This window comes from Ixodes scapularis, unplaced genomic scaffold, assembly GCF_016920785.2.
Source record: "Ixodes scapularis isolate PalLabHiFi unplaced genomic scaffold, ASM1692078v2 PGA_scaffold9__187_contigs__length_104089568, whole genome shotgun sequence".
In the NCBI taxonomy this organism is placed as follows: Eukaryota; Metazoa; Arthropoda; class Arachnida; order Ixodida; family Ixodidae; genus Ixodes; species Ixodes scapularis.
In genome coordinates, this window is record NW_024609884.1 from 54,221,552 (window position 1) to 54,234,482 (window position 12,931).

At 45.1% G+C, this 12,931-nt stretch overlaps 1 protein-coding gene across 2 annotated transcripts in view; it reads right to left on the reverse strand.

Moving 5' to 3' along the window:
• The window catches only part of LOC8041076 (armadillo segment polarity protein), a 40,918-nt gene that overhangs the window by 27,490 nt on the left and 497 nt on the right, over positions 1-12,931 (reverse strand). For both annotated transcript variants that reach the window (XM_029995092.4, XM_029995093.4), the window contains exons 2-6: positions 12,434-12,501; positions 6,824-6,945; positions 3,936-4,041; positions 2,407-2,594; positions 1,695-1,999 (exon numbers count right to left, since the gene is read on the reverse strand). In XM_029995092.4, coding sequence (XP_029850952.1) covers positions 1,695-1,999; positions 2,407-2,594; positions 3,936-4,041; positions 6,824-6,945; positions 12,434-12,479 — 767 coding nt within the window. In that variant the 5' untranslated portion in view covers positions 12,480-12,501. The remainder of the gene's footprint in view (positions 1-1,694; positions 2,000-2,406; positions 2,595-3,935; positions 4,042-6,823; positions 6,946-12,433; positions 12,502-12,931) is intronic.

Sequence of the window (12,931 nt, forward strand, 5' to 3'; positions counted from 1 at the left end):
CAACACATGACACATCGCTTTCCAAGTTCTCCTATTCCTGAGAGAAAATAAACTGTCATCATGCTTTTGGAAATAGTGATCCAACTGCTTCCTTGAGGTCATCATCATCAAGAAAGCGGTGTTCTCGAAGGTTTTTCTTTCAAGTGTCGAAACAAAGAAATCAATGGGGGCAAGGTCCGGAAAATAAGTTGGATGGTTAGCAACTTCAAACCCGCATTCCAGTACAGTGTCTTGTGCACCGTGGGGCGTGTACACTGTAAAAGCAGCTCTCATCAGCCTTCATCAATGCTAACATTTCGCGACAACGATTCCAATCGATTCTTCATTTCAGGTGTCAGTCAACATTTTAGGAACCCAATGTGCACAGCATGAGACATACCCAAATGTTAGTGAAAGATTGTTTCCACGGACCCAGCACTAATGCCGAAATCTGTAGCAACCTGGAGAATCACAACACGCCTATTCATCATGACCGCCTTTTACTCTTACACACATTTTCGCAGTGGGGCCTCCAACTAGGCAACCGGCCCGTGGGTCTTCTTCCAAAGACTCCCTGCTGTGCTCAAACAAAGCTGCCCACCTTTCGACGGAGCACTGTCCCCATGCTCTCTCTTCATGAGCTCACAAATACTTGCCGGCACTGTTCTCCCTTTCACCAAAACTTAGATCGCGGCACGGTGCTTGATGCTATCCTTTGCTTCAGTCATTGCCACCTGGCAAACTTTAATGTAGAGCGAAGCAAGACCAACCAAGAGTGGAGAACGATGCAATGTGCAACTGCAGTCTCGATGGTGATGCCATGTGCACACCACATTTTAATATTGTCAATCTATTGCATCATACTTAACCTTAGAAGTTATTGAACACCCCTCATAATTCACTTAACAATAGAACACAAGAAAGCTCCCACAATCTTTTAAAATGCCAAAATAATGAAGCAGAACTCGGGCCAGAGAAAGGGCAGCCAAAGAAGGGACAGAAGTTAGACGACACACGTGAGCGACGTTCTGCAACACCAAAAACAACTGCCGTCTGCTACAACTCCTAACAGACTAGCAAGTTCTTTTTTGTCAGTGATTGTGGTCTGGTTTTGGTGTTTATGGTGCCGAAAATAGTTGAGTTGTCGTTTGTTACCGGAACTTCACACCCAAGTACACTGCACAACCCCACTAACAGGAATGTTTGACCAGTGGCCAGCAAGATTTTGCTTGCACATCAAAGAGGTCAACTGCTACAACTACTGGTATATAAAGAATGCGACGTCCTACATCAATGTGTGCACAAACTTTAGGTTTCTTACGATAAGACTGATGAGAAAACGGCAAGAACTGATCTCACACTCGTAGGATTAGTGTAACTGCGTGCACAGTCTCCTACAATAAGAAAGACCCATTTGACAAGGCAGCTTCAGGTGGCAGTGCAAGAGTTGCTTTGGTCAGGCCCTCATGCATGGGATGAGGAAACAAACCTTTCTTCTATGCCATCTCCAAAAAAGAAGTGCCCCTGGCCAAGGTGTGCCAAGCACTGCTGCGTAAACTACCTCGGCAAAAGAGTCTTTCACAATGGTGGAGACTGTACCTTTTGGACATCCGAGTGGTAACAGCACTAGCTGCAAGCCAAGCTGCTCGTAACACCCCCAGGAATCTATGAAGATGACATGGCACAACGAAACAGTGTGGTGAGGCAGTGCTCACCTGAGTAGCTTGACCAGAGCCGGAATTCCTCCAGATTTGAAGATGGCTAATAAACCTTGGCGGTGATGGGACAGGTTGTGCAAGGTCCCGGCAGCGCATCGAGTGGTCTCCAGGTCGTTTGACGTCGACATGGCCCTTACCAAGGCCGCTACCATCTGCGGAGAATTCATGATAGCGTGGCGAGAGGCCTCTTTCTTCGACAGCTGGTGGACCATCATCGCTGCCTGACTAACGACAACTTGGTCTTCATCGTTCAGCAATTTTATTAGCTCTGGGATAGCTCGGGTAGCCAAGTCAGCATCGTCCTGGAAGACAAATCACCATCACATAAAACATGCGCAATTATAGAAGAAAAAGATTGCAATGTATTTTAGTTTCAAATGGCTCTGCTGCACGAGCACGCCATACCAGCAAGGGTCTCAATCTGTTTTTATAATCCTTAGACAAATGGTAAACAATTCCTAAAACTGCTGCTGGCTTCGGTGATTTAGAATTTACCACAGCAACTCGTGTATCACTGGCTTTGGATACGAATAGGCCAATATCTGGGATGCTCTCTTCTTCTCAATGTGGTATTCAGACATGACAAAGTTGTGCTCCCTCTTCGCTTTTGCATTCCAGTTTAGTCAAGAATCCTTCCCATGGTTTTCAAACATGTGCTACCAAACCGGACAAGGAGAGGGGGGGGGGGGGGGGGGGTGAGGGGACTTGCCTGGTAGTTGATGAGGTTGACGACAGCATGCTTCAGCATCTGCGACGGCTCGGACAGACGCTGCACTGCCGTGGGCTGTGCTGGGTCATACTGAGTCGACGGGATCTCGATTCCTTCGTCCAGTGTTTCGGGAAACATTGCGGCGCGCACCCTCTGCGATCGAGTCTGGCTCAGCTGTTGGTTCATCTCTGCACATCAATCAAGTCAAATATAAGCAAAGTTGTACCATGATGAAAGCCCAGAAACCTCGATGCACTCACGGCTGAATTTAACCCATGGATACAAAAAAAAATTTAACATGCTGCAGTACTCAAATCAAATCTTTGGTAAGGGTAAACAAACAGGCAAGTTGGCAGAAATCTATCACCCTAAACCAAAGCCTGAAGAAAAAACAAAACAGTAAACAAACAAGCTTTCAGCTTTTTACATTTGTGCCACACCCACCTCGGACCCCCGAGGTGAAATTTTAGGCACGCGGTTTTATTTCAACCAGCCAACTTATGCACATCTCGGAGTTACATACACAGCTTCAAGGGGCGGTGCAACAATATTAATGCTGCAAGTATCTACAGTGCGTTACTTTTAGTTTGTTTAGCCTAGCCCATGCAAAAGAAGACATTGACTCTTCCAGAATACCGCGATTCCACTGTGTAGTCGCATAGCAAAAACCTAAGTATTTCCTGACCTGCGGCCATGGAAACCACGGCATGACGTCGTCATGAGTGCACTGTGGTGAATTAGCAAGTTGTGCAATTATCTGACAAATTTAAAGCTAGGTTTTATAAATCTTGTTGTCTAAACAAGATTAAATCTGTCTTTAATCACTTTTAAGAACCATTTGATGGAGTGCACATGGCGCCATCTACCCGAAGTCAATGAAACCATCCCATCACCACTGCTTTCTTGAGAAAAGGCAAAAGTGTGTGGCAACGCTAATGTTTTCTTGCTCGCCCGAGATCGGCTACTTGCTGCTACCATCAGCGATGACGACTGGTTGTGGCACTCTGACATGATCGAACCGGAGCTTAAAAAGTGCTGCGATTCGAGGCGAAAACCTCAAGACTGCTACCGGAGAATGAAGAAAGTTTACGAGTATGTTCGAGAAACAAACCAGAAGCTCTCCGTTCTGGTCACGCCACTGCGCATGCGACTTGGAAGATGGTGTAAAAGTTGAGGAGTACCACAGAATTTAATGTTTCTTTTTAAGTGAACACTAGAGCATGCAAGCAAAATTAGTTTCATTATCTTCAATATTTAAGCAACAAAGACTAATCCCCTCAACTGATGGGCCACAGTCCAAAAGTTGTTGCACAGCTCCTTTTAAGCAATATTTGGATTAAAAAAAAAAAAAAAAAAAGCAGGGATGCAGCCGAGTAGCTGCATAATTTAATTTGAAAAACACCTCAGATTTCAGCCAGGTCGACCTTTCTCCAGAGAAAAAGTAATTGTTTAGTACGTAGAAAAAAAATAATGCAGCTTCAATCGCATTCGTCATGGTCAAACTTAAACACGGGTCTTAGCAATCTTACCATCTACTTGGTCAGGTGTAAAGCCTTGGCCAAAGCCAGGCTGCTCCCAGTCAAAAACCATTTGTTCATCCCCCAAGTCATCCTCCTTGCCAGTTATGGAAGGTGCCTAAGGAGGAATGAAGGACAAGAGATAAGTCATTGTCTAGACATATATACTGAAATCACTGTAGTTTAACAGCAAATCCTCCTAAATGTGTGAAGTACCACATGTGACGCTATATAATAATTCAAGTTATGCACTGCTGCATCAAATTAAATAAAAAAAGTTTCTGAATCCTAAAAAGAAAATCGTAAGAGTAACTCCCAAAAGTGGAGCAAGAGTGTCTGTCCATCCAGCATAATCAAATGGGTCTGCCTGAGCATCAACAAACACCATGAAAGCAGAACCTAAATTTGAGGCGACTGCCACATAGAAAGTTTAAAGAATCAGTTCCCCTCAGCTCAAAGGGAAATAAAAAAGCTTTTTTTCATTTTGATCTATCAAGTTTCTTATTTCAAAGATTAATATTTGAGCCATAATCACTTTAAAATATCTATGTGGACTGAAATTGCACTCAACCTGATGCTAAAACAACTTGCCCAAAACACAAATTTTGGATTCCTTACAAGTTTTCACGAGCGTTATCTCAACATCTAGGGCAGACAGAAATATAACTTGTTTAGCAACATGTAGCTAAACGTGCAAAGCATACAATGCTGGAAACAGATTTCTTAATATAGGTGTAGGAACATTTTTATCTGAACTGTTGTTTTTTTTGCTTGGTAGCCACATTGGAGCACTGAACTTCAACGAAATTGTAAAGTCACTAATAATGGATCAATCTAAAAAGTGCTTCCAACATTGTATTCTTCATAATTTGTAGAAGCTGACCATATGTTAAAGCATCTTTTTAAAAATGTTTTTTCACTGTTGTTTTTGGAAACAAAGTCTGGTTAATTATAATTATCATGAGAACTAACCAAAATTAAGAGAACGCTCCAAGACCAGTGGTCCCCCTTAAGGGAGAACATTACCCAGGAAGGCCCGCTTTTGAACCCCTAGCTTAAAATGATTTAAATTAAGTGTAGACTGCTCTAGCCATCATAAATGGTGCAGACAGGTTTCAATTCTGTACATTAATTCTGAAGGAAATTATGACAGTTCCCATCGCGACATACCAATACTACTTAGTGAATTTGTCATTAAAAAATAATAAAATGTTCAGCTTTTTTTTTCTTTTTTCTCTTGCCATTTAACATTAACCTACCCTTCTATCCTATTTCCTCCCTATCCCCCAGTCTCCAACCTCACTCATGGACGGACTGCTTTAGTCCACCAACCAATGCCCTTATTCTCCTGCCGACACATTCAGCACATGAAAAACTTCTTGGGTGAGGACTGCTAGGTGACCAAATACAACCGAGCATCAGGCCTTGGCGTATAAATAAATAAAGTTTCTTTCTCTTGCCAGATACGAAGCCGAATGTCAGAGAGTGCGACAGTGAAAAGAATTTTTTTTTAAAAAGCAGTTCGTTTTCATCAGATTATTCTGTAAAATCAAGAAGAAAAAACATTTCTGCAGGCTCTTTTCTCATTTAATTTCAGTCAGGAAAAACAAAGATTGAGCCTTTCCTTCATTCCTGTTATAAAGCAAGAGATTGGAAAAAAAAAAAAACTGACGAAAATGCATTTCTGCTGTCCAGATCTTCTCTTATATATAGCAGCAATGCATTGAAAATTGATAAAAAATTTTAGAAATATTCTTCAGATGTTGGTGGGCCTAAATATAACATTGTCCAAAATCAATGTTCTTTTTGCATAAACTCCAGACACAAATGGTACGGAGCAGAAAAAGAAAAAAATTGAAGTGGAATACGAGAAAAGAGGGCAACGGAGAGCTGGATATTCACAACAGACTTTAGAATGGCCCTATCCAATGACCATAGAGCTTGAAGGATGCCTGGCTCAGCTCATGAGCTGCCTGCTATCACCTCACAAAAAGTATCAGGACTGTGTGCATATGCTAGAATGGTATGAGCATGTATGTCTGTTACAATCCAAACTATCGACAGTAGAAACCAACTTTTAGAAGCGATCGAAAGCCATGAAACATGTGAAGAGTGCAGCCTCAAAATCTCATGGAATGCATAGAACACTAAATGGGATTGAAATGACCCCAAGAAAATCGTGAAAACGTTTGCATTATTGCAAAACCATCTGTTGGAAAACTAGAGGCTGGTTCACACACTTGCGCCTGACTGCGACCGACTGCACTACAACCAGTTAAACCGCTTGCAACTGCTTATAACTGGCAGTGCAGTAATGTATGTACAGCCCTCAAATAAAAGGCACCGAATTGCACAAATTCTTACGCAATGAAAGATGCATGCACACGGGCAAACAATCAGTAGCTCCACCTTGTAAGTGACCTGTTCAAAGAATGATGTAGAACCTGAAGAGCTTTCCTTGGCAGAAGGGTAGTAAATGAGGTATTCGCGCGATTTACTACCCTCTCCTGCCAAATATCTACACTCGTCAACAGTGACCAAAAAAACAAAACCCAAAGCTAAAACTGCCGTCCCTTGCCGTGCCGGCTGCTGGCGTCCACAAAAGCTCAACACAGAGTACCAGCGGAGGTAGGTGCATACCGTGCATCATTTGCTTCTGCACCTTTTTGCGCTCAATGCGCCTGCGCCACAGCGTGCGACTCATGGTTAGCACCGCCTTTGGTGCCCACTGCGTCAAGCTTCCGCGGGCACCAGCAGCCGACGCAGTGCCGGCCACGCATTCTGTTGCTTCCTTCCTTTCCTTTCCTTTAAGAGTGGACTGCTCTGTAGAGGGCAGAATTGTGTCACCCTCGTCAAAGCTTGCACGACCTTAAGATTCTGGGCTCGTGTTGGGAACCAACCTGAGTTGTAACACCCGAGTGTATGCCGGAATCTGCAAGGTAGTTCCCCTGCTGCCAGAGGATGGTCTGTTCCTTGGGGTTGACAGGCACATCGCCCGGATTTGAGTAATTGCCATGGCCCACTACGGATGCAGGAACAAAAATGCAGTCAGTATGACACAAGCCCTTTTGTTCACAAAAACAACCTACGGTCAGTTTGTCAAATTATTACATGCCCACAGAATATCCAAATGAAATACATATTTTAATCTAAGGAAGAACTCTACTAAGCTCCATCAGAGTAGCCAAAATTGTAAAAAAAATCTTCCTCACCTCTGTTAACATGTTCCCAAGAAAATCCCCACCCTGAGAGTACAGGCAGCCACTTATGGTTACAGAGCATTCCTTAAAGGGATTCTTCCATGAAATTTGAAATATATCCGTCGTCTTCATAAATAGGTTGAATATGATCCACAATACCCGTAAATGACAATCACACGTTTGTATTTTGAGCCTGGTGGCTGTATTTTTTGTTATAAACGACCCACTCTGGCAAGCGCTCGGAGAAGGCCCAGCTTAGAGCCCGTGACATCCAACGCAATCGTGACGTAGGTCGTCTCGGGACGAGCAAAGCTACGGCGAGGCTGACGTCCAGAGGATGGCCTAGTCGTTCCAGTCACCGAAGCGGCTGCTTTTGTACGAATTTTGAGTGATGGGTTAATCTTTTATAATCTTGTAGGGGGACAGACAATAGCTACTTCTGGAACACACAAAATGGTTTCTCGGGAAGACGGGAGTTCCTCCTTCCCCTCTTTTCTCGTCGTGGCAGGAGGCAAGACACTCACCGTCACTAGCTGTCAAGGTTCCTAGACGGGCATTACAAACGTGGCGTTAGCGACATCTACCAGGTGCTCTTTGCTAATTGTTTAATTTGTTTTAAAATTCCTTTTCGTGACTTTTTTAACAAGATACTGGTGTGTTCGATGTGATACTGCTCCTTTGAACACATAGACCATAAAATAAGCGCCAAATTTTCGTTGTAGTATCCCTTTAAAGGGGCCCTGCAATGACTTTTTTACAAATTTTTAATTTGCACCGAACCCGAGCGCACTGAACGTAGTAACTTAGTGAAACTTTTCTTTTCTCGAAATTCTCTTTATTTTAAAAGTTATCGGCAAATTAAAATTACAAAAACAAGCAAAAAATAACCTCCCTCATGACGTCCTTGGTTGCTTGAGAGTGGCCGTGAACTAGAGTAGTAGTAGTGAGCTCATCGAGCGCTCACGGCTGCCGCACTCCGTGTCGACGGCGCGAGAGGGCGCCATTAAAGCATGTTCTGATAGGCTGTATGCAGCGGGCAGCCAGAGCGGCTCTCATTGCATTTGCTGCTCGATTAAACACTAATTCGGCATGACACTTCATTGGCCACAAACGACTGCAAACACGGGGTAAAGATCAGTTCAGAATTGGAGCTACTTTGCGCTGCCATACCGTGAAACGGCCAAACCCCAAGACAAAGCTTCTCGCCGAAGGCCTTCGGAACGCTCGGAGCCGGTCGGATCCTCCTGCCCATACGACCGCAGCGCCGCCGCGTACATCCGGGACCTTTCCGTGTCGGCGCCTGATCCCACTACTCCTTTCTAGTATGCGCCGCCTTTTCCACCGCTTGGTGGCGGGTATGTCAACGGGTCATATCTTGTTTCCATACTTTATCAACTGCATTTGTTTCTTTTTTGATCTAAAATACTGAACAAAAACTACTTTTATGAATAATTGAAACGGTTCGCGCTACTTATATTTTGTATTTCAACTAAAAAAAAGCTTTTAGCAGCTCTGAGCAGTAGCAAGTCCAGGACCAAAGACGTCACATTTTGCGCGCTTTCGGTACTGCGGGTCGCCCTCGTCGGTGGAGGAGGTTCCCGCGCCGTCTAATTAAAATATGAAGCACTGACATTTAGTTACTCTTTCCGTGCCCGCTCGCTTGCCCGAACCCCAAGAGACGTGGAAACCACAAAAAAGGTAAACGCTTATATATAATTGCAGGGCCCCTTTAAAGGCCCATTCACACAGTTGCATTCAGAGCGACCACTATGCTTACGAAGGAATGTAATCGGTTGGAACGACGAGTTGCCATAGCAATGAAGCGCCAAACGGTTGTTTCTTTCGTGTTCGTTCGCAACGAAAGGAGTTGAGCCGGGCTAAACTTTTTCGTTACGTTCGGGAATGACAGAAGCGACAGACCAATCACAGGTCAAGGAGAGCTCGGTCACGCGCGTTGCATGCTGGTTGTGCCAGGCTCCTATCTGCAAGCATGGCGTCGGTAGCGATTGTCGACGTGGATGGCGTGGTGGAAGCTCATCGTTCCCTGTAAAAGCGCTATCCTTGACTGAATTTTCATCGTGTGTCATTATGATAACCCAGCACGAACGAGAAGGGAAGATGTGGATCTTCCCTTCTCGTTCGTTCTCTTCTCGTACTTCTGCGGCGATCTTGTGGCGGCAATCCCAAGACAGCAGGAACGCCCATGCCGTCGTGTTTGTTTACTTCGACTACAGTGGTGCTTTCTTAGCATTTGTGTCCTCGAACATCGCCCGGATTTCTTTCTTGGCACTTTCCATGCGTGTGCTGAAGTTCAAGGTATTACTGGTGCCTACCGCATAAAGGATACAAATTTTCACGAATTTTCATCACCCGAGAAAAGTGATTAGTGTTAGCAATCCTGAACGCTCGCAACGTCCATCACAAAATTATATTTCTACCTTGCGATATTGCTGCTAAGATTACATTGTCTTTTATAATCGTAGAAAAGGCATGTGTCGAGATTTGTACTGTTGGCAAAGTCGTGATCGTGCAAGACGGCGTACTGCATCTTTTTTTCTTTTTTTTAATGCACTACCCTGCAAGCATATCCTGAAAAGAATAAATAAAGCTTGAGGTCTATAGAAGACGGTCTGTCCATTCTCTGTTACGCAAATGAGTGGCAGCGCGTCCCCTGCTTTCTAGAGGCACTGCTGAAACAGCTGACGGCGGCAAAGAGGCGGTCGCCGTGCTGCCGACCCGCTGCGCTTGTTGCAGGAGTGTACGCATGGCGCAGAGCGATCGTTCCAGTCACAGCGGACGCAGTCGTGGATAACGGGTTCGTTTCAGATGTCTGAACCAGCCTTTACACAGCTATTATAGGCGCACAGCAGATCTTCGTGACTGTATGCCATAGCCGAAACCTCCGGCTGCTCCGGTGAGGACCTCGCGTCGGACATAAAACCGTTTGCCATGTTTGTAAGCATAGCTGGGTTGCTTACTATTGGCTAGGAGCAAGAGCTGAAGGTCATCTCTCATTGGCTGTTAATTCGTGCGGTTGCTTGCGGTTGCATGTGTGTGTACATGTCGCGCACAGTTGTTGAAGTCGCAGCGGTCGCATTCGTTCGTAAGCATAGTGGTCGCTCTGAACGCAGGTGTGTGAACGGGCCTTAAGGTCTATTCACACAATGCACCTTGTTGGCGAATCTTGTGTCGTGAAACTAGGTTTCGGGAAACAGATTCCCCGTGTGAATGAAACCGAAAAAGTGGCGCGTCCTCCTCTCTTCTGGCGCAATTTTTTGCTGAAACCTTACCGAGGCCTGTCATCACCCAAAAAAGAAATGCAGATGCTCCCAATGGCCACTCGACTTAGCTATGATGTCTGACCTTTGAGGCAGGGTGAGCTTTTGGAGGAGTGTGATTCTTAAGACTTATTCACACAATGCATCTTTTCAACGCGCCATAGTTTAGCGAAACCGAGATTTCGCGAAATCGGCCTGTTCACACGTGGAGTTTGACGCACGAAACCCAACTCACGAGAATTTCGCCAAACAATGTCATCTGCACCAGGAATATGAAGCGTTTCGCATCAAAATATGAAGTACCGTAAAATACCGAGCAAGCGCCCACTCAAATTTGAGATAATCGCGAAAAAATGGGGGATGGGCGCTTGTCTGGTCATCAATTTTACATATAAATGTACTGTGCAAATTTTTTCACATCTTAGAAATTTGGATATGGGCGCTTAATGTAGACTGGGCGGATGCGCAGTATTCTACGGTACGCACAGTGTGAAGAGACAGTCTGGTCTATTCAATTAGCTTCGTCAGATCCGGCTGATTGGGTTTACTAGTCCTGCCAAACCCGGAAAAGACCGCAAACGTCAAAGAACAGGCAGATGATCTCGAAGCATTTCAAACATTTTTGCACCGCTGAAAGAAAGTTATCCCCAGCCTTCATGTTGATATGCAGTGCTTGCACTTGTCGCGACTGTTGATGAATCTGCACCACCCCACCAGCCCGTACTGCTAAAGCGCCGTTCACACACTTGCAACCAGTAGGACCAAGACTCATCGCCCGTGCACACCGCTTCTCCGCTTGTTGCTTGCCATGTTTGCTTTTCTTTTTTCGGCTTTGGCTCGAATACGGAATCGGTCAAAAATCGGACTTCTCCAAAAGTTTGCTCCTCCTCGAAGGTCAGACATCATAGCAAGGTCGAGCGGCCATTGGCAGCGTCCGCGTTCATCCTTCGGGCGATTGACAGGCCTCGGTGAGGTTTCAGTGAAAAATTGCTCCAGAAGCGAGGAACATGCGCCAGTTTTTTTTGGAGGCGCGCCACTTTTTTGGTCGCATTCAGGCGGGGAACTTGTTTCCAGAAACATAGTTTCGCGACACAAGTTTCACCAACAAGATGCATTGTGTGAATGGACCTTTAGCAGACTCCATATCCAAAACAAAGCCGAAAAGCAAAAAGCAAATATGGGGGAGAGCACAAATGGAGAAGCGGTGCGTACAGGCGACATGTGTTACCAGTACAGGTTGGTGATGCAGTGTAGATTCATCAACAGTCGCGACGAGTGCAAGCACAGCATATAAAAGTGATGACTGGGGATAGCTTATTTCTTTTAGCGGTTCAAAGATGTCCGAAATGCCTCGAGACCTTCCGCCTGTTCTTGGACGTTCGCGGCCTTTCCCAGTGAGTGAAATCTGCCCAAGTTTATGGAGTGGTATTAATGAATTAATAAAGCAGACTCTCTTCAGAGTGTGCATACTTCACATCATTTTGATGTGAAACGCTCAATATTCTCGGTGCAGGGGCCCTATGTTGCACGTTTTGGACTCCGACGGCGACTAGGGAGAGCGACGTCAACAACGCAGCAAATGCAGATTGGATATCGATTGATGAGAGATCACTCAACATCCAATCTGCATTTGCTGCGTTGTTGACGTCACTTCCTTCTCCATAGTCACCGTGAGAGTCCAAACCGAGCAACATAGATCTCCAGGTGACAAGGTTTAATGAAATTCTCGTTGAGTCAATACGTCACAAGTTTCGCGCGTAAAACTCCACGTGTGAACAGGCTGATTTCGCGAAATCTCGGATTCGTTAAACTGTGGCGCGTCGAAGCATCGTGTGAATAAGCCTTCATATGAATATAAAAATTGCATCACACAAGTGCGATGAGCGACAATTCACAAAGAGACAAGAAAATTAGGGTAGTATGCCATAAACACCCAAGCGCTTTTGTTAACAATTGAACATGTTGCGCGAACCAATGCATGCGCATCGCTCGTACACACGAGAATGGCACCTGCGAGAAAAAATGTGCTTACTTGACCGAGAAGCAGGCTGTGCTCCCGACTGCATCTGATAGCTCATATTCAAGCGCTCGGCTATTCACCTAAGACGAAACAAAAACAAGATTACACTCTTAGCCCTGATGCTGTCACCCAACGTCCATGCACGCCAGACAAAAACGGGTCAAAGGCAAATGGCTGTCGAGGCTGTGATAAGGCTTCACTCAATTTTTTGCGAGCGCGCTTATTAATCTCGTCGATATGCACGTCGGTAAGCTTCAAACCGGCCTCCGTCAGAGTGCGGACCTCGTCGGCACTGAGCCGCGAAACACCATCGGGGATAATTTGACGGTAGTCTTCTGTGTGGCAAAAGCTGTCAACGAGCGCGCCTTTGACACTCACGCTACCGCATATCAAACAAACTATTTGAAGACAGTTAAGCGTACACCTCGCATAAATACTCGAATAACCTGAAGAGAAAACAAATAGCTATGTAATTCGTAGCCGCAACCATAACCACTACGCGAAGACAAC